Source organism: Pempheris klunzingeri, chromosome 8, assembly GCF_042242105.1.
Source record: "Pempheris klunzingeri isolate RE-2024b chromosome 8, fPemKlu1.hap1, whole genome shotgun sequence".
Lineage (NCBI taxonomy): Eukaryota > Metazoa > Chordata > Actinopteri > Acropomatiformes > Pempheridae > Pempheris > Pempheris klunzingeri.
This window is the reverse complement of record NC_092019.1, coordinates 6,896,768-6,921,711: the sequence shown is the minus strand read 5'-3', so window position 1 is coordinate 6,921,711 and position 24,944 is coordinate 6,896,768. Positions and strand designations below refer to the sequence as shown.

The window sequence follows — 24,944 nt, the reverse complement described above, 5'->3', positions numbered from 1 at the left end:
AGAGAGCGTTTCGCACATTACACAACAGGCACCAGACTCATAACAAAAGTTATTCACCTCTAGAGGTATGAATCAAACCATTTTATTAAAAACCTGTGTAAGACGATTACAGCAGGCATTCAATCTGCCAAACCTTTTGATGATTGATGGAGCTCGTTGACCCATCAGTGCTCAAACATCACAATTCTTATAACATGAAGTCTTACACATCGATGAGCAAAAACGGGTGTGAAACAAAAGCTTCTCAGTGATTCATTTTTGGAAAATTCAAATGTGCAAAATAATGAAAACAGAACAACATGCAGCTTTTCTCAATGAAGAATGTGGGAAAAGAGCATTTCCAAAGAAAACATGAAAAATCCAGATAGTTTGCTGGATTCCCTTAAAAGTAACACCTGCTTTCAATTAACCTCTTAAACTTGATCATGCACCAGTAATTTTTTTCGTTTAAGTTAACAGAATTCGCACCTCTAAGTGGGACAATAAATCATTGCTAGCCAGCATGAACACAGTATTTCGTTAGAAGCGTCAAACAGTTTGCAAAGCTTTTCCAATTGTAAAATTCAGTCTGGAAATTTGCATTCCTCACCTCCACTCAAGCCATTTATCAGACGTCATAGACCGGACACACATCGTATCATGTCTGCACACTTTAATCTATAATAGACTTTCTTTACCTGCCAGCGTTTCCATAGCAACAGCTTGCCTATTGGCACTGGTACCAATTTTTCCAGCACTGGCTGGTAATTTCATTATAATGATGCAAAACAGGATGCTCAGTCAAAACCATTAGCTCCAAACGTTAGCCTTACATTTTCAGAGGAGAAAAGAAGCAAGGATTTATTTTTCATCATCTCATCAGCCAGGTTAACCAGTCTAACATTACACTGTGATGTGATCCATGTTTTATAAGGGCAATGTCTGTGCAGTGAGTGCATCAACTATTTAATAGCAAAGTAACATTCCCTCACGTAGGAAAAAAAAACATCAATGTCATGATCACTGAATATTTTCCTTCAATATCAAAAGCTGACACAAAGGAGGAGAATGAATGGCAGATCAGTAGCCATGAGATTACCATAGGAACCCACAGCTAAGACTTATGGTTGGGCTAGATTCTAGTCTATGGTCATTTATCCATACTCCTATTGAAGATCAGGTTTCCAGTGTACTAATGGCTACACAGCACAGGGAGAAAATGTGAAATATCATTCATTAGAAAAAAAAAAAAAAAAAAAAAAAAAAAAAAAAAAAAATCAGTTTTCAGACAATGAAAGGCATAAATATAAAAACACATTAATAAAGCAAACCCAGGGAAGTCACTGGTATACAGTGATGCTTAAAATTAATTATACTCCTTTGTCCTGTGAGGTTATAAATAAGAAAAAAAAAAAGGAATTGTACTCCCTGCTTGAGCTTGAGAAGGTAGCACAGATACCTATTTATTTACAAATGTTCCTGGGAAAAACCAAAATAGAACATTTTTCTACACTACCTGACAGATTTAATCTGAATCTAAAGGGAGCATTCTAATGCTGCATCTAACCTTTAACCTAAGATGAACTGGGTTGTATAAATACAGCTCTCCCTTGGAGACCAAAATGACCTTGCCACATGAACAGTGAATACACCAGGTGTGTTATCTGCCCTCTAGAATTATGCATTTTACAATGCTGCAGCTGGAAAACGGACTAAAATGGCTGCTGGTGGAAACAGGGCGGAGAAGGAGGACAGTTTTCTAACAGATAAGTAACGTAGGGCGGTAATCCTGGTCGGTTTGATGACTTTTAGGACAGAGTAATGAATGATTTAGTGTCTTTGCCCCCCCCTCGATCCCTTTGGCTCAAAATTGAGCATTTCTAAAAATGTTACGAGAGCTTGATGGCAATCTTCTGCTCCTTCTTCATCATCCGCTGAATCTCTTTCTCCATCTTCTTCCTTTGCTGCTCCATGGACCGTTTTTCTCTCTCAGCCATCTTCTGTTGTCTGTTAAACAAAAGGCAAAACAAGCATACAGTTGCAAGCAATGTCTTTACAGCACACATCAGTGGAAGCTAGGTCAGCTGGGAATGGAGGAAAACAAAAATTTTGTTCCTTAATCTTTTGTGTTGTAATAAAGGCATACACTGTCACCTGCTGGTCGTTGTGTGAATTACTCCTCAAAGAGAAAAAAAATCAAAGTGAGCTATTTACATGTGCAAATATATACGGAAAACATTTTCATATTTAGTAAGGTGACCAGGAGGCCTATTTTAAGTGTCTTCCTTTCAACAAAATCTGTTTTCATAATGTTACACTGATACTGACACCATATGTTTGCCACTGATTTATATGAGAATCCTCTACAGTTCAAACGTGTCCTTGAGCCTAAAAGGTTTCAAACGTATGCACTTGTTTCTGTAACTCTTTTAGCTGCCTGCTGCATCATTATGATGAAATGAAAAATCCCAACAAACTGGTAGTGCAGATCTATGTGCCATATGTAGGCACAGAAAGGCGTTCTTGAAGAATTACCTGAGCACCTCCTCTGCCTCCCAGGCAGCCTCAGACTCGTCCTCCCAGGCATTTGTGTCCTCCTGCCAGTTGTCCATTTCTCCCAGTTCAGCCTGTACAAAAGGATAGTTTACAATACTTAGAGGATACTACTATGGTTATTAGATTTCTGAGCCATAATTGTCTTCCCTAGACAATTATATTTGGCATTTCCTTTAGCTTTCTTGGTCATTTTGACAGACAAAAATGGGGGTGATCTTACATTCAAATCTTGTCTTCTGCTTTTCAATGCTAGCCTAATTTCAACAAATGTTCCTTTCCCACAAATTAATATCTTTGAACAACACCTGATAAATCTGCATTTGCAAAGTAACATACAGAGTGTAAAAACACAAAAATAGTCTAGATATGCAAAACAAAAACTGGGGTCCTGACACATTGTTTCAATCTTTCCCACTTTCCAGCCGTTGCTTTCAGGGTTTGCTTTGTAATAAGTTGATTTTTCACACACACATTTAGTAGGTGACATTACTGTGTAAATGTATGGCCGTGTATTTGGACTAAGCTGCTTTCAAGTTTCGTTCCATCCTACAACAGAAACTCTGCTTTGTCCTAAACTTTTACAGCAACAACAAAAAAAAACAAAACAGAAAACTTGCTGGTATAAAACTCACTGAAGGTGGACTGAAGGTCATCATATCCTGAGAGGCTGCCAATCTGCTGGAGAAACCTGCTGAGCCATCAGGCACCGGGTAGTTCAAAGGCTCCCTTTTCTTCAGCACTATCTGCATCATGGAAACCAGAAAGAGACCGGAGCTAAAACCTAAACTGCAGAACTTTGTGACACATTACAATCTCATTATTTTGATGATGTTGTGTTTGATGATGTTTGAAGGTAAGTGCAAAATCTTCTGAATTTTCTTTTACCATTTACTTGTTTATTGACACTGTTCAATGACTGACATTTTGGAAAATGTGTTATTTGCCATCTCATCAACATGCACTTTATGTGTCCACTACAGGGAATGACCAGAGGCATGTTTTGAACAAATACTGGAAGCTTATTAACACAATGTTGCATGTTTGGTTCTGTCCTCCTGGTTAACTTCCTGGCATTGAAAGCTTACTTAATTCTACAGAAAAAACCATCTGACTCTTGGTTATGCTGGTGACGAGCTTGGTAGTTAACAAGATACAAAGTGTACGTTATAGTTTCAGTGTTTTACAAGTGAGGTGTGAGACCTCATCTGAAACATTTATACATTTCTATGTAGTAAAACATTAACCTTTAGGAAGAAGGGCTGCACTATATGTATGAAACAGTAAATGCCAGAGTGAAAGATTGCGATGACTGTTTGTGCCGTCATCTCCCAACGAAATTGAACACAAGATGTGTGAAGTAGGGAAAAAATTAAAATTACGATCACTACATTTCTTCTTCATATTGATCAATATCAATATTTATCATGATACAAACTGTAACAATGCTGCCAGTTTAAAGGGTGTCTTGATAAGGTTAATGTTAAATTACTTGTGCTACTTGAGCACGAATGCAGCCGCCTCTCTCTGTCTGTAGCACTGTCTGTAGTCTCGCTCAGTGTCCCGCTCACAGCACAGCTCTGATTGGTTACATGTCACAAGTAATAGCCTATTAGCTCTGAAGGCAAAGAGAATGGAGCTGCTACAAGTGGAGTGTTGTGTCAAAGCTTGTTGCTGAAGTTGCAGCAAACATCATAATCTTATGACCAATATGCCATTTTCTGTTACGCCACTGAAAATGGCTGGAGTCATGGCCCAAGGGATTTCACTCAAATCAGTCGCTGCTTCTTTTTGTCTTCATCTGTATTAAGATTATCACTATAACAGCAGCAGTAAAACTGTATTTAACACAATGGTTAAAGTTTGCAGTAATGTAATCGAGTGGTGGTGGTGATGGTAATTGACATTTGTGTTTGGAGGATAACATGAGCTCACTTTAAATGCTGCTTTGATGGCTCTTATTTCTGCTGTTATGATCTATCCATATCGAGTAGACGTGTCCAAAGTTTATCATCGTTATCGACATAAAGTTAATCACAATCCCATATTGAGTGGTATACTACAGTGGAAAATAATTTCCTGGGAGAAACCCTGCATTACTAGAAAGCTTACCACTACTTCCTGTCCTGGTGAAAAGCTGTGACAACACATTCATGCTTGTCATTAATGTTGCACCTGCCTGGTAATATTGGATCAGCAGCACAGTCTGTGAACATACCTTCTGTGTTTTCCTGATGGTGGGAGCCATGTCTTTGAAATAGTCGGGCTCTTCATCTACATCGTTGGGTGAAGGAGAAACATTTCCGTTGCCACCTTCAATCTTAATGCTTGTAGGACCATCTTCATCCCAAGAGCTCCATTCTTCAATCTCCGGCTGCGCAGACAAGACAATAAAACACTAATTGACGTCAAATTTATATTTATTTGTATGAACAAGTTTAGAATTTTTGTCCAATGATTATGTCTGTAGTTTGTCTTTTCAAATATTAACCCTGAGGTCTGAACTTTTTAGCCAAGTTGATGTTGATTGATGAAACACTGACCTTTTTTGGTGCTGATGATGAAAAATCCACTGTTGTCGGGAGAGTTATTTGATCACCACTGAGCTTGCGGCCCCTTCCGCTCCTGCAGAATGATAGAATAAATAATATAAAATAACAAAAGGAACTAATTTAACATTGTAAATAGTAGCAACTTATAGAAGATTGTTATCAAACACTAATGTCAGATCTCTTAAGTGTAAAGAGATTAATCTGCTGACAGGGATTTAAAGTCTACCTCATTAATATTCTTCTATCGTTATAGATGGACCCACCCTGGAACATGAATTGAGACCCTTTGGTGGTAAATCAGTATGCATGTGATCTACCACGCAATCATCTGGTTTATCCTCCATCTACCAGAAAATATACCATGGTGGGCAGTAGTGAGGGTGAAATTCAACTTCATTTATAGAAACTACCTATTTTGCAGTGCATCCGATGTGTACAGATTTTACCAGTCAAAGGTACTGGGCTAGGTCATTCCCACATGTGTTTAAAAGAGAATGATACGTATCAGGGTACTGGACATTACATCTTGTTCTGCGTTCGGTCTTGCTCACCTGCATATCAACCTTTTAAAGAAAGAAAGTAAGCTGGCTAGACATGTGCAGATCTTGAAAAGACGGAACTGAGTGATGGCCATGGTGGGATTGAGCTGGTGAGAAAGAAAAGACACAATATTAGCATTTAGATTTCCAATGATGCACATATGTGTCTTATTTTGGTCCAAAGCACAAGGATCTGTAGTAAAGCAAGCCTCCAGTGGACTAATATTTATACAGAGTAGCATGCAATCGACAATAGTTAGCCAAAAGATAGTATTATATTGGCGTATAACGTTATGAACATTATGTACCAACAACAATTCATATCATTCATAACCTTTGATTCGCTATCTTCAGCAATGAACAAAAACAAAGAGCAAAGGATAACGTTAAATATCATGCCTGCTATACTAATATTTATGCTAAATGAACGCAACCAAATTATGTCTTCAAGTTACATTTGGTCTTAGCCATCACACAAATAGATACTCACCTTTCAAGATGTCAATACACCGTATGCAGAGCAGCTGCTTTCTTCTTGTGTGGCAGAAGAGACAAGTTCATTTATTTGCTAACCGCTGCTTGCTAGCTTAGCCCACAAGAAAACATGATACTTCTGAATCCTTTAATTGTCTCCGCAGGACGACACATTAGCGCTGACAAATTATACCGTTGTCATGTCAAAACGACGCGTATAAGAGCTGTACAAACCAATGTGGTTTCATGACAAAACTCCTAAATTGGTGTCGTCTCTCATCTCTGTCCCGTGGCTGCCATCTTTGAGCTGGGAGGAGCAGGAACAGGGAAGTGCTGCGTGGTCCTGCAGCGTTCACGGACCGTCGGAAAACAGAGCGAGCCCGAATACTTGTTATTCCCACAGTTTAATTCATGAATGTATTATACCCACGGTAACTCCTGTTTTAAACAGCATTTTAGTCTGCAATACAAGGACGATAAATGGTCTATAACATTTTTATAGATATTTATAAGTATTGAAGTATGTGTGCGATATTTGACTTATCTGTAGAATATTGGACTATTGGACTTCTGAATGTATAGACACTGCTAACTGCTTATCTGATTCTTTTCTGTTTAAAAAAAACAGATATTGCACATTTTTTATTGTATTTCTTTCTTTCGAATATATTCTGTATTGTAGATATGTATTTGCAAACAATATGTGTGTATGTTTTGCATTTTTATATTGTATATTTATGTTTCTTGGTAATATACCAAGGCTGTTCCATTGCAATGTGAAAACTTACTTGGCATGCAATAGCACGTATTTGTTGTCACTGCACAGTGAGAAGGCGCATCAAGACAACGGAAGAACAGACTTAAGGATGCCTTCTGTCCATGCAGTATGCTTTTTTTCTGCACTTTATTTCTCTACCGGGGGAATTTACCTCCCCAAAAATTAAATGTTGAACGTTGTCTTCATTACTGGAGGCTAGTTTGTCGTCACACTGTCGTCACTACAAACTATCCAATCAACACACGACTTGGGCGGAAGTGGCATATTTGAAAACTGGCAGTTGAAGTCGAGCCCTTTTCCTGCCCCATAAATGAAAAGGGATTTATGACAGCGAATACACGGTGAGACCTTTTTTAATAGCATTATCCTGTTTTAATTTGTATTGAAAACGCTTTTACAGAGGTTTAACTTAGCGTCGGTTTGCGTGAGCCAATGGGGAACCAGTTCGTTGACAGTTATCGATAACAACACCGTTAACAACACATCTGCTAACGTTAGCTAGCTAATCGAGCTAACCCAGATTGTAAACACGAAAGAGTAAATTATTTTGTAAAGGAAGAACAGTGTTTTATTAGTTCTTGCTTCTAATATAACGCACAACACCGAATAACTTCATATCAGTACTTTATGTCAGAGGCGAAAGATGAACAAACAAGTCACAAACTGTTGAATATTTGTAGTTTTGTTAACGCCGTATCCTTGATGGTATGTTAAATGTCACATATAACGTTACCAGATCGGAATAGTATCTTGCAAGGACTTTAAAAGATCTGAGGTCATGTGTATCATTAATGCTCATTGCCATGACAAGTAAGAAATCAAAATGAAACCTTATTTAGGCTCACATCCACCTCTCAATTTCAGATGGAGGAAGAAGAGCACACGGACAGAAAGCAGCAGCTTGCCATGCTTTATCAAAAGCTCAACAAAATGAGAAAGTATTTTAATGAAGGTAACCGTACACCCAGTAGTTCTGTCATGTCATTGTAAGATCCATATGCTTTAGTATCCACATGCCCATCATAACACCTTGCACTTGTTACAGATGACACGGACAACATTAACCAGGTTATTGGCTCAAACTCACCTGAATCATGCCTCTCCTATTTGACGGACCTGGAGAAGAAAGGAGACCCTCACCTGGATCGAAACCACCTCACCAGACTTATTGACTTTTACACCAGAGTGTTCTCCAACATGCCACTGGGGAAACATTGTAATAACGAGAGCTATGCCAGGATGTTGGTACGGTTTGCAGAGCTAAAAGCGTGAGTAATATAAGTCATTTATTGTATATCAAAGACCTTTGTCATCATTCTAGTTTTAATTCTGTACTCATCAGTAGCCTGAGTAGGCTGGATTAAATAAATCGTTTTGATATGACATTTAGTGTGTTTTTCCTGTTTTTCTTTGATTAGAATTCAAGATGTAAATGAGGCAGAAGCAAACTTCAACGTGGCAAGATCTCACTGCCAGGACTTTGCATTTGTTCACATTGCATATGCAAAGTTTGAGCATACTCAAGGTAGAGAGGTGTGCTTTTTGTTCTTGTCCATATAAACACATCCTCATGACATGTTATCTGGGCTATTTTAGTGTCTGCTATATCATGTCTGCAGGCAACACAAAGAGAGGCATTCACATATTGCAGAATGCCATTGAATTGGGTGCCAAACCAATAGAGCTGCTGGAGGCTGCCTTGCAAAGCATGCAGACAGGGAAAACGCAGCTTCTCTGGTCAGAAGATAAAGAAAATGTATCACGTGAGTGTTTATTCATGTTTTCTTCGATGACTTTGTATGGTTAGATTACTTGATTGGTGTACAGTAATTCAGAAAATCCGTTTACTGTTGCATTATTATCATATGATATATTAACTTATTATTGTGTAATTTTCATATCTTTCTGTGCTTACTTTCTGCCAGTAGTGTCGAACAGTAATGTGCAGGATTCTGTCAAAAAGGGCTCTGCATTCCAGAAAGTGAGCAGAATATCAGATGGGACAGGCGAATTGCAGCTCTCCAGTATTTTTGGTTCAGGGTAAGAATGCATAAGAATGACCACTTTCAAGGTTTAATAAGGCCTGCGTTTGATTCGGGAAGGTTACATCTTGTGTTGATCTCTGGCCTGCAGGACAGAGCTCCTCTGTGGATCATCAGATGACCAGCTGCCAGGCTGGAGATCTGCATCTCAACGCAAGAGAGCAGTTGGCGTGGTAAGAGTTACATTTAACCTAATTGTGGTGTGTGTTTTTAAATTGCAGAAAATTAATTTCCAAATAGTCCTTGAAGTTTTGAAGTTATGTTCTGACCTTCTTGTATTCCAGCCGGGGAGAGTTCCCGTAGTACCTTTCTCTATCCCAGAAAAGGATGATGATTACGACGATTACAATAATGGGAAGCCCTCAAAGAGAAGTGATGCATCCTTCCACAGCACTTTGTCCAGGTTATTGTTTTTTTTTTCTTGCCAGATTAAATATTACATTGTTGATAGGTAATGATAGGTTAGCATCACTGATACATACATACATATTTACACTGAAGTGGCATCTTATAAAGCCATAGTGGAGAACACATAGGTGGTTTGATGTAAAAAAATAGTTGGAGCCCATTTTGTTGAACATGCAGTGCTGTTTACTCAGCAGAAAATGATCTACTTTCTTGACCTATATTCTAAAGCGCTGCTCTTTTGTTATGCATACTTCTGAGAAAGCACAGGGCACACCCTTGAAAATGTATTGAATCATGACATCAGTGTAATGTATGAAATATAATGTTACATCGTTGATGAGCACCTAAATTAATTGGACAATAAATCATTTCAAGCTTTATTGACATTTGATTTAATTCTGTCTCAGGCAAACATCTGGTTCAAACATGAACCCAGTATTTGGGCTATCATCCGCAAAGAAAAATCCTGTCCATGGAGATGTTCAAGTGAGTATAAGCGACCTACAGCAACATTCACTGGGTTTCATTGTCAGTGTGCTGCTAATCACAGATGTTTTCTTCAAGTGTAATATCTTTCTATTATGTTGCTGTGTTCTCAGCCACCAGCTGTCAGCCCAGAGCATTGCCCCTGGGTGGACCAGGGAGCCGTGGACTCCACCACCACACTCCTTCACACACATGACACAAGGGACAGCTCAAGAATGGAAGGTACTGTGTAAAAACTTGACAGTATGCTACATTGAATGACCTGCCATTTGTTGAGTAATTCAGAAAATCAGAGTTCATGATGTTAAAGCCTTTAGAACTGCGTCAAGAATGTGCATTTTGTGTTTTGACTGTTTTGATGGTATATTCTTTTTCCCTGGCAGATGAAACCTGCAACTTTGACCAGGTTGTCCATACAAATTCTCCGGAGTCATGTTGGGCATATCTGATGAACCTGGAGAAAAGAGGAAACCCTCACACAGACATCAACCTCCTTAATAAGCTCAAGGACTGTTACTCTAAAATCTTCTCCAAGCTGCCAATCAGACAATTCAGCAAAAACACCAGCTATGCCAGAATACTGGTTAGATATGCAGAGCTCAAGGGGTGAGTGTGGAGGAAACTACTGTGTCTGCATTACAGCCTTGGGCCTTTTGTGGGGTGCATTAGTAGGCTTTTAACTGCGGGTGAGTTTAGTGTAAGATTGTGATCATTATCACAGCATTACTTTTTTTATTAGTGTGTAATTATAGTTAAACCTCAGCCTATAATTTTTAATGTTAAAGGTGTCACACTGATTGGCAAACATATTTCCGCGTCATCCAAATATGACGCAATTACCCTGCAATTATGTGGACAGAAGCCAAACAATATTATTGTCTTGTTGCCCAGCCCCAGGCACAGTGGAGTGTGTTATTGCTAGTGATATAGATTGACTGAATTTTTGCCTCTGTATGAAACTGATTAAATGTTAACATCATCCAACGTACAAAAGCCTCCGTTCCTAGATGTACTGGCTATCTATTCTTGCTCTGTCAGTTAAAATCTGCGCCTGCAGCTTTTCAACCCCCCAAAAAAGGCTATGGTTGGCAGAGTGTTGAATTTTAATCTCTGAATTTTAACATCAAAGCTCTGAGAGCAGCTTTTAAAGTATAACCTCATTTCTTTCTTTTTTCTTTTGAAGGATTGAAGACGCTGATGAAGCCCAAGACCACTTTATACTTGCGAGATCCAACTGTAAAGGCTTTGCCTTTGTCCACATAGCACATGCTCAGTTTGAGGTTTCTCAAGGTAGAATAGCTTTGCATTCAATTAAAATTTCCAGAAGTGTGTTATATGGAATAGTCATAGATCAAATGCACATATACACATCTATGGATACATATTTCATGGAATACATACAGGTTAACTTTTGGCAACATTCAAATTAGATTAATAGCCAGTTGTTATTATTCACATTATAGTGAAATTGTAATTTGTCCTCCTTTCTTTTTAAGGTAATCTGATCAAAGCGACTTCAATACTCCACAAAGCCCAGACATTAAATGCCAAGCCAGCCGAGCTCCTGGAGATGGCCTTAACTAACCTGAAGGCTGGGGAGAAACAGCTTGTGCCCACTAGGGAGGAGGAGCAGCACCCCACAGGTAGAGGTTCATTGAAGAGTCATTAGGTTAAATCACTGAGTTGGTTTTAGTTTGAAACTGAAATAATAATCTACAGTTTTTCTTGTAGATGTGCAAACAGGTGTTCCAGTATGTGTGACTACTTGCGGGGGAAACCAGGAAGTTAAGCTTCCTGCTCGGGTCCCTGTGAGCCGGCCAGTGGAACAGCCTAAACTTGCCTTCAAGGAGCCCATATCCGAGTGGAAGATACCAAGTCTGATCAACCGGCACGTTTCTCCAGAGGTCTGATGACATTCTTTATCTGCTACTATTTTCTATGCAATGCCTTTTTAGAGCAAATGATTCGTAAAAATAAATGATTACTCATTTTAACCACGTTAAAACCACTGTAAACCGTCCTAGATTAGCACTCAAAACCTTACATTCTAAATGATTTTCTTCCTAGGATAAACGCACAACACCTCCCGAACCCAGACCTGTTCCACGTGTGCTGGAATCACTCCCCACTCCATCCCTCCAACTTCCATCCAGACTGAACCCACAACCAGTCTGTCAGACACCGAACAGCTACAGAAACCCCTCTGCTAACAGGTATTGTCTTGACTTATATGTGCTGGTCTGGAGCATAATCAATAGCGCTTAATTTTCTTTAAAGGACTTAAGAACTCTCTGGCTTCTTCATGTTACTTTACGTGCTTCTTTGTGCGATTATAACATTTTCTCAGTCACACGTCTTCTGTCTTATCCCCCTTCAGCTTTATTACTCCTGTTGGGAGGAGAGTCCCTGAAATGTCTTCCTCTGCAGTGGCAGCACACAGAGCTGGACCCGTTCAGCAGCCCTTCACACCACTAAACCATGGACCATGTTTCCAAACTCCACAGGTACAGCATGTTCATAGTTTGGCTCTCATCTTGTGTATATATATTACATGTCTTCATATAGAAGATATCTGGGCCCCCTGTGTGATGAAGCAGAGATGGAATGTGTTGTATATCTGGACATGTAGAGTAATGTAGCTTGTCTTGAAGTATAAAATGTAGAAAAGCCTTTATCTGTTTTGAAATTGCAAGAAACCATTTAAAAGTACTGACCGTATACTTTTGGTCTGAATCTCATTTTAGGCTTCCTTTAATACATTGTCAAATGAAACCATTACCATAAAGGGCAAGCAGTTCTTCATACTCAAGATGATTGGACGAGGTGGATCCAGCAAGGTAAAACATTAATAGGACATTCATCTTCTGTTCCAGCATTAATAGATTTGCTTTTATTGTTGTTTGGAGCTACAGTTAATGATTTATTTATATTTTCTGTTTCTTTCAGGTCTACCAAGTCCTTGATCACAAAAAGCAGCTGTTTGCTGTGAAATATGTTGACCTCGAAGAGGCCGATGCTCAGACGATAGATAGTTACAAAAATGAGATTGAACACCTGAACCACTTGCAGCAGTACAGCGATCAAATTATCAAGCTCTATGACTAGTGAGTAAAGCTGAATTCATTTATTTATGTATGGAAAGATGGTGTTGCAGCACTTCATAGTCATATTTGCAATCAAGCTTTTGAGGTCTGCTTGTAATTATGATCTCTCTTACAAATACCATGATGGTCGTGTATGTGTTTGCAGTGAAATAACCAACAGCTACATCTACATGCTGATGGAGTGTGGAAACTTGGATCTGAACACTTGGTTGAGAAACCGCAAAGCTGTGAATCCATTGGAGAGGAAGTTCTACTGGAAGAACATGCTGGAGGCAGTCCAAACCATCCACAAACACGGTTAGAGCTTCTAGTTCTCAATACCGTTCTTTGATTCTCTTAATTCATTGTCTTAATTTCTAAACCCTGCTTATAATTATGTCTGTCACATCTGTGCAGGAATTGTCCACAGTGACTTGAAGCCAGCAAATTTTGTCATAGTGAATGCTTCACTGAAGTTGATTGACTTTGGCATCGCAAACAGAATCCAACCAGATGTGACGAGCATTATGAAGGATTCACAAGTAAGATCACAAGTCGTACATTGAATGATCTTCTTCCATGTAGGTTTATCATGCTGTGGATTCGCACACTTAGGGGGAAAACAAATGACATCCAGGTGTAACTGTACTTGATATGCATTGATAACACGATCATCTTCACTAGCTGAAACCAGTTGCATTCATGGAAAGAAACTGAGCAGACAACCAGGAGACAAATGATGAATAAACATACTGTACTCATTCTCATGAATGTCCTGCAACCAAAATAGATGCCATGTATATGAAATTTTGTGGGGAGATAAAGATTTTTTTATGACATAATTAAGCTCCTACCGTGTAATATGTGATTGTCTAATGCAGGTTGGAACCTTGAACTACATGCCCCCTGAAGCCATTAAAGACACTTCATCCCAGCCAGGAAAAGCACGCTCAAAGGTGATCTTATGAAGTCAATTAAACATTCAGAGCAATCATTTCTGATTGCAGTACAGTAGTGTGTATACATATATATATTTTTATGTCCTCCAAAGATCAGTGCCAAAGGTGATGTGTGGTCCCTTGGATGTATCCTGTACTGCATGACTTATGGGAAAACACCCTTCCAAAGCATCACCAATCAGATCACCAAGCTGCACGCCATCATCGATCCTTCACATAAGATTGAATTTCCCGACATCTCAGAGAAGGATTTGCTGGACGTGTTGAAGGTGAGAGACCTATATTAGGGTGATGTGAGCACACAAGATACAGGTCATTTCTGATTCTCTTACTTCCTTTTTCTTCTCTTACTTATCTAATTCTTATTGTCTTACTAGTCTTGCCGCATTCAGTATTTTTACATTTCTTAAAAAAATTACAAGGCTAATCAGTCAGCGTCCTAGTAGATATGGCTGAAGGTCTAAGTGAAAATAAATCTCTATAATCTGTTTATTAAGTACAAATGTAAGCTATGAAATAATAATAATATGAGTAAGCTCATTATTTTGGGAAAGAGGTACTGGTCAATTATTTAGATTTTTTATTAGTCTTTCTATTGATCAATTAAAAAATTGACGCTTTATACAGAACATACACTTAAATAATTGAGAATTTAAAAGGACAGAAGCTAAAACAGGCTGCCTTGCAACAGTTTTAGTATGACTGTTTACATTTCATTTAAAGAAGCCTTAAACATACACTGAGACCATACTTTGCTCTACAGATGACTTCTGTATGTTTTTGGTCGAGTTAAGATATTGATGCATATTTAAGTGCAAGTTAAACTGTAACTCTTAAATGAAATACGAATGAACAGTTTTTTTTATTGTCTGGTTGTTTCAGAGGTGTTTGGTACGAAGCCCCAGAGAGAGAATCTCTATTGCAGAGCTGCTGGAGCATCCATACCTCCAGCTGAAGCCACAAGCATCACCTGAACCTGGTAAACACACACACACACACGCCATACTCTTACACTCACAGTCTCTGTGTGCTTGGAAGACGTCTCTGGTTGTTCACCGTGTGACACTGACCTGTTTCAGAACGTCCATGTAACAGTGATCTCAGGAAGATCCTGACAGACCTCGCAGCCCTCCAGTCTCCAAACAGCATCATCCGAGCCGCTAATGTAAGATTTACTTTGTAGAAACCTTTTCTCCAACTGTGAGCGTCTTAAACACTAACTCTGCTCTTTGCTTTTCACAGAATCTGGCAAAAATGTGCAGCAGCGGCAGGAAGCTGGATGTTGCAGAGTGTGCAAAGCCATCAACCTAACTATCCTGGAAAATGTGATGTTCCTTTTTCTTTTCTTTTTTTTCTTTTTTCTTTTTTTGACCCCACTTAACCACTTCAGTACAGTAACAGTATTTTCTATAGATGTAGAACTAACATATCTATTTGTTTTTCTTGAAAGAATATCACTATATTGCTTCATTTTTACTTAAGTCCTCTGATAATAAATGTAAGTATACAGCATTGTTAAATAAACATACTGGATGCTTGGGAGTATTTTAATTGACTCTGCTTGAATTTATCAAAGTATTCACTAAATTAGACCAAAAATGGAAGATAAACGTGATAGGGATGTTTATATTCTGCAGTTTTTCATTTGCCATTAAGTCAATTCTGTTTTTGTGTTTTCTCATTTTATTCTTTTCCACTGGGAAATTATTTGGGTTCAATGAAAAGCATCATTTCCTGATGACAATTAGTCGACAATAACACAAAAGGAAGGTCAAAGATCCTGGAATTGTCCCTGTTTACAATTGACAGAGTTCAGACATTTCAATAAATCTTATGGGGAGAAAACTTTTAAAGACCACAAATATTTCTGGAGAGCTTTTTCAAAGGACAGTACCTCAGGCCTATTTGTCTGGCTGAGGCCCATCTATCAATAAAGACAAGCTTGTGTTTGTTCAGCAGATTAAAAAATAAATTATTTTACAACAGAGAAACATGAACTACATCCAAAAAAATGATATGATTTTATATGAAGATTGTGTCATATTTTATTATGCCAAATTGGGTCTTATCTTCTGTGTGTTGGAGGTTGAGCTTTTCGAGCATGATGCTGCGACAGGTACTGTTCATTTAAAAGATCAAGTAGTGTAGGAAAAGGTTTGTGCCCACACAGTGACACCCCTGAGCATAACTCAGACATATAGTATGTTTATATGTAAATTTTAATTTAATTTAAGAAATGAACCAGCTGCACATTATTATTATTTTTCAGTTATTTTAGAGGTGTAGCGATACATATAGGCTATACAAAGAATGTAGATGTATGAAGCACACTTATATAAACGCACCAATGAGGAGTTGTTAATCTAGAAACTGGACCCAAACTTAAGCACAGCTAACTTAGTTCTCCCTCTAGCTCTTATAAATGTGAACGTAGTGACAATATGAGGATGGATCTTAGGATGAGGGAAGGAATTTCATCCTCATAGTGGATGTTAAAGAGAGTGGCAAAGCAAAATGTAGATCAGACTGTATTCTGTTTCAGTGTTTAGTGGGTAACCACACAAATAAAATGGGCTCATAAACAAAGGAGATGAATGACAGCTCTGGGAGGAGGAACAATTTGCAGATAGCAAAATTTTCACTGTGAACATGGAAGAGAAAGATGAGGCATAATAGTAATTTTAATGTATTATGTTTTATTATTTTACAGGGTAATGTCTTCAGTAACAAAAGACAAAATGTAGATTTTTGATTTTGGCTTTCTCATCTGATGCTGTGTTGGGAACTTTCATAACCTTGAAAAGTGAAACATTTCAAAGCCTTTGGCTAACCTTAAATATGCTGCATTCACCAGTGACTATCAGAACTGATTGAGGCTAAAAGGGATTGAAAGTCCAGACTTTATTAGTGGAGAGCTGATGCACATTTAACCATGCAAAGCCAAGACTGGCTCCACTGATTTCACTGTCAGTGAATGACATGAATTTTTTCCACTTGTGTGCGTGTGCGTGTGCGCACTGACAGTCTCCACCACGCACAGAAAAAGATAATAATAAAAAAAAGCACACCGCCCTCCTTTTCACCCAATCACGGCCTTCATCTGCTCATGGAGGCTGGCATGAGGATGGCAAAAATAAACAGGAGCACTCACTCTGATGCTGTTCCCAGGTACCACAGAGAGCCCACCTACCTTTCCACTGCTTTCACCTTTCCAACAAACAACATAAAACGGCTTTATCTCACAAAAAGTAAAACAAATAGAATATATTGATCAAAACTATATAGGCTGCTGCTGTTGAATACAAACAAAATAAAAGATTATTCTCGATCCGGTGCTGAAATGTCTTTAGCCAGTACGTTAGTATTTATTTTAGAACACTAATAGAAAACTTCAGTATCACGTCGGGATTAAAACGCCCAAATAATGCCAAATATATGACCCAGAAGTGGGGTGGCAATTCTCCTAATAATCCAGTTTCTCTCCACCGAGGGATGCTTCTCGCGGCAATAGACGATCTTCACACTTTGATTCATCTTGCCCTTCCTGGTCAGACACAACAACAGTCATGGCGGCCGCTGCACGGTTCTTCGCCCGAGGTGCTCACTCAAAACTTTCCATCTCCGGTGTCGGCCCCGGGGCTCAGAGCTCTCTCGGGGCCGCTCTGTTGAAGCTGTCGCCGAGCTGCAACTCCCGTGCAAAAACACAACGAAGACATGCGTCGCACTTTACCTTCCAGCCTGACCCCGAACCGACACAATATGGTGAGTGTGTGGCTAGCCGGCTAATGCTAGCTGCCTTCACAGGGGAAAACTTGTGTAGTTCGCACAAGTTAGCTGTCAGAAAGACGAGTGGCTGAGTAACATGGGGGACTCTGTCTGGTTAGGAGACATGAAAGAGTTGTGATGGCGTTATTATCTGTTTGGTTGTCAAGCCAAGGCAGAGACTAATGTGTTAGTCATGTTACCGCACAGTCTGCGACGTCAGTGTCCACGATGTACACCTGAATATTCAGAGATCCTCTACAGACACATACAAATGCTTTGCTAGGAATTATAATTTGTGCATGATAAGTTATTTCAACAAAGGTTTCACCATCTAGATGAAATAGCTGTCATCTACAGTAGCTTATCTCTCTCATTGAAAAATCCAGAATTGATGACTGATTTATTTATAAATGCAAACTATTGTCCATGTCAGAAATGTAACCACTAAGACACAAGATGCCTCCTACCTCCCTGAGAGGTCAGTTCCTGGTGTGTGATCACTGGAGGTTTCAGGTGTCTCCATCACACTTGTATTAAGTTGCACATTGAACTGTGATTGGCTCCAAACCAGTGGTGATCATCTCATAAAGGGATGTTTTACGTTGAGATTTAAAGTGACTAAAGAGAAGCTGTCTGTGTGATCTGAGTGCACTAAAGTTCATCTGACCAGGATACTGGCACTCAAAACTATTGCAACTATTCTTGGTGGATCCAGATAGACAACCCAGTGCTGAGTAACCACCAGCAACACTTGATCGTCTGTTCCTTCTCTGTAACACAGAAAAGTGTGACCCATTGATTGAATCTCTGCCAAGTTTCCTTAATGTGGTTTCTTTTCTGTGAGAACTGGTATGGGCACATATAGTTGTGTTCAGCAGGGTGCTGTTTGTAAGATCCAAATGCACAATGATGAATTGTTGCTTGTGTCAAGTTCTGTGTTTTTTTTTTATCCTAAAACTTTATAGGTCCCACCCAGAAGATGAACTTGTTCCAGTCAGTTACAAGTGCCTTGGACAACACTCTGGCCAGTGATCCAACAGCAGGTAGGATGGTAAAACAGGAAATTTAGTTCTATAGCTGCTAGTGAAATGTCTAATCTCTGAGTCTATTAATTTTTTTTTAAAGAATTCAGTGGCATTTTACATTTGTTTTCATAGCCTTGTAAGACTAGCCCTTTAAGCCCTGTGAGTTGTTCCAATAGGACATTTTTCACATTTATTATACTCAGTATTTACAGATTAGACATATCTAACAATCATGTTCAGCGTCAGGTAGGATTGGCTCAAGCCCTCTAAGGACAAGCAGTATAGATAATGGGTGGATTTACATAACAAAACATGGCACCTTTGAAATGTTTGAATGGAAATCCTCTGCTTGTTACACTTGTTAGAGTGATACTGCATCTCAGTAGAGCTTTAAAACCTGCACTACAAGGTGAACGTATTGTAAGATGACACTGTAATGGGATTTGATGTAACCAAATCTGTAGTGGCTTCCTCATAATAATGAGTCATTGCTGTTACTTACAACACTGCCCGCTGACTTCTTTCTAAAGCTCAGAAATGTTGCTTGATCACTTCTCAGAGCCAAACAGTCCATCAGATAACTATTGGCAGGGCTACAGGTGTGTTAACAGTAATCATAACTTTCGTTTTTACTCGCCTCATGTTGTCACATGTTGTGCTTTTGCACTGAAATATTCTTGCTTATTCTATTCTCACATGTCAGTGCAGAGAATCTAAAGAGAACGTGCCATTTTATCGCTGACTCTATTGTGTGTTTATTTGCAGTCATCTTTGGGGAAGATGTTGCCTTTGGTGGAGTGTTTCGATGCACAGTGGGTCTGAGAGACAAATATGGTAAGATGCTTCATTCCCCTTCAATGGTTTTCCCCCATTGAAAAGCCTCTACTATTGAGTGAAGTAAAAAAAGAAAAAAAATGAACCTGTTCTTCTGTCTGCTTCACATGACTTTGCCGCTAGATGGCAGCAGAGGACTATAAAGACTCCCACTGCCTTCTTTCTCGCAAGGTCATATCCCTGTTCACTGTTCACCTAGAGGACCAGAAGGATCTGTTTGCACTTATTTGTGCATTGTAGCAGGGAGGCCTTACAAACCTGACGCAGTGAGCGGATATAGCATGTCAGTGCTCACTGCTACTAGTTGGGTCTGGAAGCTACTGTTTTTATTCTGGTGCTCAACTGTTGCTTTTATTTAAAACAATACATTCAAAATTCATCAGATTGATAGAATAGCTGCAGCAACAGCAGGGAGACTCTTAAGCTTTGGATTAAAGGCCTCGAGCCCCCTCTCTGGTGCTTATGTTCACTTTTGCTACTAACTGATATATATTATGTTCTGATGATCAGTAAGAAATTGCAGGGCAGGAATATTAAAGATATATTTGAGTATATATTATAGTTTTCTCTTAAAAAGCAATAAAGTTTCCAATTTATGGTCACAATTAATTCAAAACAAACTAAGTAAGTAGTGACAACGTGACAGTGAGCCAGCAGAAACAATACCAGGACCCTGAAACTGAAGCAGCTAAATTCAGCCATCATTCATTTTTATCATTTACACCTTTTGATTTTCCCAAAGCAGCATGTCTTCCATGAAAAAGGCATATTGGGATGTAGCTCCTTCTGCAGTTTGCTTTGAAGTTTGAACCCACAGAGAGCTCTGCATCTGCACTTTATTACATTAGTAATTTATGTTTCTACTCAGTATTAGTCAGTGGGGATTTTCCCTTCGAAAGGAGCTGGCAGCTCCAGTTTGATTCCGTAGTTGACAGTCAGAAAATAAACATGAATCTCAACGGGGAAAGAAATGACCAAAGACATGGCAATACTATCAAGCTGTTTTCTACAGAAGACTCCAAGACTGATGCTGAGTTGAAGAAAAGTAACCAGTTGCCCCTAGATTTATTGAAAATTGTACAACATTTTTAATGAAAATGTTTTTAAGCAAATCCGGGAACAGCCAATTTGCAAACTCCATTTTTCCCCTCCAAATGTCAATAAGCAGCCCAGGATGTCTGCAGCTGCAGTCAGATCCTCTAAAACTGGTTGACTAAACACAGTACAGAAACTGTGATGACAGCACATAATTGTGTTTCTTGTTTGTCGTGGTATAAAAGTGCTGTAAAATAATTAGATGCCAGTAGATTGCCTTTCTGTTTGTTTTGAGTTCAATTTCAGTTTATTTTGTGTGTTTTTGTTTTTTTTCTTTTCAATAGCAAGGAGTCTCAAATCCCCCCAACAGTAGCTGGCTTTTCCTTTTGTTTTCATTGACGTCAGAAGTGTTGACCTTTTGGAGAGGGATCATTATTTTCCATCTCATCCTTGTGTACAGTGACGAGCGCAAAGCTGTTTTTATCCCTTCCACTACTGAAAGGGATGACACCCACAGCCATTATACAGAAAACGGGTTAATGCAGGGCAGACACTATACGAATTATTATTTTTTTTTTTTACGAGGCGGATGCATTCACCCCGGTGATCCAGCTCTCTCACCACTGGCCTCTTCTGAAGGCTGTTTCCCTGAAAACAACAGCACACATTGACCCTCTGCTCTGACCAGCTCTCCCTCTCATTGAAGTGTGTAGCCTTTTTCACTGTCTGTGTCAAACAGCGTTGACTATAAAAGTTACTTATCCAAACATGTCCTCTATTTAACAACACAAAGATCCCTTCAGTAGTCAGAACAACATCACTTGGTTGTATTTTACCTGTCATTAGTTGACTTAGTCTCATTGCTTTGACACACAGAAGCACACACACATACACAGACACACACACACACACATACACACATCCATCCATCCATCCATCCATCCATTATTTTTCACATGTCACTTTCACATGAAGTTGCATGTTCGAGGTTGGCTTCAGTCTGAGCAGCCAGGCACTACATTTTGATCGCTTAATTGGTCATTCCTCTAAGGCTTTGTGGTGCTGTGGTTGCTAATTGAACTTTGTGAGCACAGAGCAGGGCACATAAGGGCAGAGTTTCACTGCTGAGAGGCTCACTTCCCAACAAAAAAAAAAAAAAAAGAGTCTGGATTGGCAAATACACAAAGATGAGAGCAAAAATAACACTCACAACTCAAATTTAGAGTCCCACTCTTGTGGCTCCTTTTCAGATTATAGGGTGGAGAATGGAAAATAGTTTTTTTTTTTTTCTTTCTCTCATCTGTTTTTACTCCGTGGGGGTTGTGTGTGTGCATTGTAGGCTTGGTTAGCTACAGCTGAAGAGTAGTCCGCAGCTTGTCACTTCATTTATTTCAGGACTGCATGGCATTTTAAGAGTCTATTCTTTGCACTTTTAAGAGTCTATTCTTTGCAGTCTCATCGCTTAGTGTGCAGTACGGGCCTCGCTCTGTTATCAGATAAATCCTGCAATTCCTTAGACACCCTCTACAGATGTGATCAGTGCTCCCAAATCAATCATTAAATACAATGGGCTTTTCACCGAGCCCAGCCAGCATAGCGGCAGCCAAACTATAAAGTGAAAGGTGATTCAACAACTTGAATAATTTTGATTGCCTTCCTCTACTGGTAACTCAACATCTTATTCGTCTTTTCCTCCTCTCTTCTACTGTCTTCCCAGGTAAGGACAGAGTCTTCAACACTCCCCTTTGTGAGCAGGGGATTGTGGGATTTGGTATTGGTGTTGCTGTTGCTGGTGCCACAGCCATTGCTGAGATCCAGTTTGCTGACTATATCTATCCTGCCTTTGACCAGGTAAGATTAACGATAACTGTCATTAATGGTTAATCTGCAGATCGTGACATTACAGCATATAAAATGTCAGAAAGTAATCAAAAGTACAGATTATACTTTCTTAAAGCCTAAGGTTACGTCTTCAAGTATCTTGTTTTGTTTGATGAAAAGTGCAAAATCAAAACCTATTCAGTTTACATACTAGAAAATGATTCACATTCTAATGATCACATTTTGGAACTGGAATTGGCAAATGTTTGGCATTTTTGCTTAAAACAGTTATTTGTTCATCAAAATAGTTTCATTTTGCCCCGATTGACTATTCGGTCGACTGACATTGTCGCAGCTCTGCAGGTCTATTGGTCAATGGCATACTATCACAGACTAATACAATGTCAATGCAAGACAAGAACTATTGATGTTCTAGAGACAAGCAGTTTCTTATTATTTGTACAGTTGGAAATGAAACTGTAATTTTTAGGCATCTTATGCTTGTTTTCAATGCTATGTGGTCCAGGAGGAAGCTCTTTCTTAGCAGCGGATCACAGTCTCTGGCATTTTGTAGGTGTTTTGTGAAAGAGACAGACGTTGGAATGAGGGGAAAGTATGCTGACGTAACTAAAGCCTGCCTTTTGCATCAAAAGTCCTTCACGGTGTTATAACTCAGGACGCACTGACATCGTAGTTAATGCTGGAATCGGCATACCTTACGTCTTCCAGTGATAGCTGTTTTTCTGATTCCTAGTAACTTCAGATTATTCCTCAAAATTATCAAATGTAAATCTTTTGTTCAGTATAAAAACAATACTAAAGTGAAAAAAAAATCTAAGCATGTTTATCGCAAATGGAGGTAGAATAAAAGGAAAAACATGGTAGAAAAAAATGAGCTATTTTTACATTTAACGTCAGTACTAAGAACAAGGACTTGTCATCTACATGTTTTTCTTAGATATAATACAATTCATACGCTAAATAATGGCACATCTGAACGGCCTCGTCATGACATTGAGTAAAAGCAGCATTTAAAAGGTTAAAAAAACTGTCAACGGGAAAATGCGGTGGCTCCTCTGACAGGCATGCTCCTTGTTGTGTGCACATGTTTGATAAACAGACCTTTAAGTGTCTTTTTTTCATAGTCTACATTATAGCTCAGAAAAATCTGTTAAAAGAAGCCTTTTTCCATTTATTCCCATTGTGAGTCTTTACTGTGGAAGATTAATGAGGCTGTGGCTGAGCAGGACAGTGGGCAGCGCTGCTGTTTTACCATGCATACATGTTGACACTAGTGTCATTCTGTGTAGTCTCAACCTCCACAAGATGAATGTGAGTGCCTATATCAAGGCAACATAAAACAGAATATGTGACGGTAGAGCCAGTTTCTAAGAGGCTCCTGCTGTGATGCAGATCAACGGTGGATTAAATCTGGTGTCGGGCCTTGAGTGGGCTCCTCGCTCCTTCTGTGCTCTCGCTTAAAATGATGCCGTCCAAACTGACCTTAGGGGGACACATAAGCTGAATTAACAGCCCACCTGAGTCTCTGGGAGGAAAACTCGAGATGCCTTTTTGGAGGATGCACAGTATCAAAAATCATAGAAGTAGCTGAAAGAAACCCGACACTGGAGGTGATTTTGTTCGTTAAAAATAAGATAGGGTTTTTAAAAAGTTTAAGTGGAATAGCAGAGAGACTGGCTCGGCACATGAAGCCCAAATCCAGTGTCCACTGGTGTGGTCTCTATTGGTAATAGCAAAAGAAAACACCCTATTTTCTTGGGTGCTTTTTGTGAAATAAATCCAAAGAATGTGCTTTTGCTGTTGAACTAACCGAGGTGTCTGATAAGAATCTATTAAGTTTCATCCTCTTATTATCAACGAATAATTTGTTGTTGTGTTAATCTGATTCATTTTGGGTTTTTTTTCCAGATAGTCAATGAAGCAGCCAAGTATCGCTACCGTTCTGGCAACTTGTTTGACTGCGGCAACCTCACCATTCGGGCTCCATGGGGGTGTGTCGGCCATGGATCACTTTACCACTCCCAAAGCCCTGAGGCCTTCTTCGCCCACTGCCCTGGCATCAAGGTCAGCCATGTGGTTTATTACAGATTCTGCCTTGTATCTGTTTCCTTTTTATATTGTTTTGTCACATCTTGCCCCAAAACATATTCAAAAGTATTCTGGCAGAACATCAATGTGTTTAGACTGGTCTGACATTAGTGAGGCACAATTAAGATTTTTTTTAGGCACCGGTATAGTTAAGCTAATACAACCACATCAGTGAAAGTAAATTTAGAAAGATGCCGAGTGGGAGAAATATGTACAATGAATACAAATGAATTTCAAGGTCATCTTCGAGTATATTTGAATGTTGTGGGCACACAAAGTTGGTGAAGCGTGTTGGAAAAAGTAGCAACAGGACTAATTCAGCTGTATAATCATAGTTGTATTCAATCACAGATGAGGCTGCCCTTTTTAAATCAGATTTTTAAATTTCATTCACAAATGGAAGCACAGCTGTTAATCACTCCAACTCAACTGTGTAAAAGTACTTCATTTGAAGTAGAATCCATGTTTGTTGTGGTCAGCTGCTTCTGAGATTCCTTTTACA

At 39.2% G+C, this 24,944-nt stretch overlaps 3 protein-coding genes across 3 annotated transcripts in view; 2 read left to right on the top strand and 1 right to left on the bottom strand.

Moving 5' to 3' along the window:
* Nucleotides 1–1,248: 1,248 nt before the first annotated feature.
* ebag9 (estrogen receptor binding site associated antigen 9) lies at nt 1,249–6,410 on the bottom strand. The gene is made up of 7 exons (XM_070835225.1): nt 6,114–6,410; nt 5,636–5,730; nt 5,076–5,157; nt 4,751–4,906; nt 3,168–3,278; nt 2,515–2,606; nt 1,249–1,986 (listed from the first exon to the last, which is right to left on the bottom strand). The coding sequence occupies exons 2-7, from the start codon at nt 5,716–5,718 to the stop codon at nt 1,869–1,871; spliced, it is 642 nt and encodes a 213-aa protein (XP_070691326.1). The 5' UTR covers nt 5,719–5,730; nt 6,114–6,410; the 3' UTR covers nt 1,249–1,868.
* Nucleotides 6,411–7,192: 782 nt separating this feature from the next.
* Nucleotides 7,193–15,395, top strand: ttk (ttk protein kinase). The gene is made up of 25 exons (XM_070835371.1): nt 7,193–7,216; nt 7,740–7,827; nt 7,921–8,143; nt 8,294–8,400; nt 8,495–8,638; nt 8,801–8,915; nt 9,009–9,090; nt 9,202–9,320; nt 9,733–9,811; nt 9,925–10,033; nt 10,195–10,417; nt 10,995–11,101; nt 11,308–11,454; nt 11,543–11,715; nt 11,879–12,024; nt 12,189–12,315; nt 12,556–12,648; nt 12,758–12,915; nt 13,061–13,212; nt 13,312–13,436; nt 13,776–13,850; nt 13,946–14,122; nt 14,736–14,832; nt 14,933–15,018; nt 15,096–15,395. The coding sequence occupies exons 2-25, from the start codon at nt 7,740–7,742 to the stop codon at nt 15,162–15,164; spliced, it is 3,021 nt and encodes a 1,006-aa protein (XP_070691472.1). The 5' UTR covers nt 7,193–7,216; the 3' UTR covers nt 15,165–15,395.
* Nucleotides 15,396–17,410: 2,015 nt separating this feature from the next.
* bckdhb (branched chain keto acid dehydrogenase E1 subunit beta) overlaps nt 17,411–24,944 on the top strand; it is a 42,778-nt gene continuing 35,244 nt past the window's right edge. Inside the window, exons 1-5 of the mRNA XM_070835237.1 lie at nt 17,411–17,615; nt 18,584–18,661; nt 19,409–19,477; nt 22,230–22,363; nt 24,263–24,418. Coding sequence (XP_070691338.1) covers nt 17,420–17,615; nt 18,584–18,661; nt 19,409–19,477; nt 22,230–22,363; nt 24,263–24,418 — 633 coding nt within the window. The 5' untranslated portion in view covers nt 17,411–17,419. The remainder of the gene's footprint in view (nt 17,616–18,583; nt 18,662–19,408; nt 19,478–22,229; nt 22,364–24,262; nt 24,419–24,944) is intronic.

Bases quoted from the DNA above. Each gene is read 5' to 3' on its own strand.
- ttk (XM_070835371.1), top strand. From the start codon at position 7,740: ATGGAGGAAGAAGAGCACACGGACAGAAAGCAGCAGCTTGCCATGCTT. The intron at 12,916-13,060 runs GTGAGTAAAGCT...ATGTGTTTGCAG, and splicing joins ATTATCAAGCTCTATGACTA to TGAAATAACCAACAGCTACA. The intron at 15,019-15,095 runs GTAAGATTTACT...TGCTTTTCACAG, and splicing joins GCATCATCCGAGCCGCTAAT to AATCTGGCAAAAATGTGCAG.
- ebag9 (XM_070835225.1), bottom strand. From the start codon at position 5,718: ATGGCCATCACTCAGTTCCGTCTTTTCAAGATCTGCACATGTCTAGCC. The intron at 5,158-5,635 runs GTGAGCAAGACC...ATCATTCTGCAG, and splicing joins TTTAAAAGGTTGATATGCAG to GAGCGGAAGGGGCCGCAAGC. The intron at 1,987-2,514 runs GTAATTCTTCAA...TTTGTTTAACAG, and splicing joins GAGGCAGAGGAGGTGCTCAG to ACAACAGAAGATGGCTGAGA.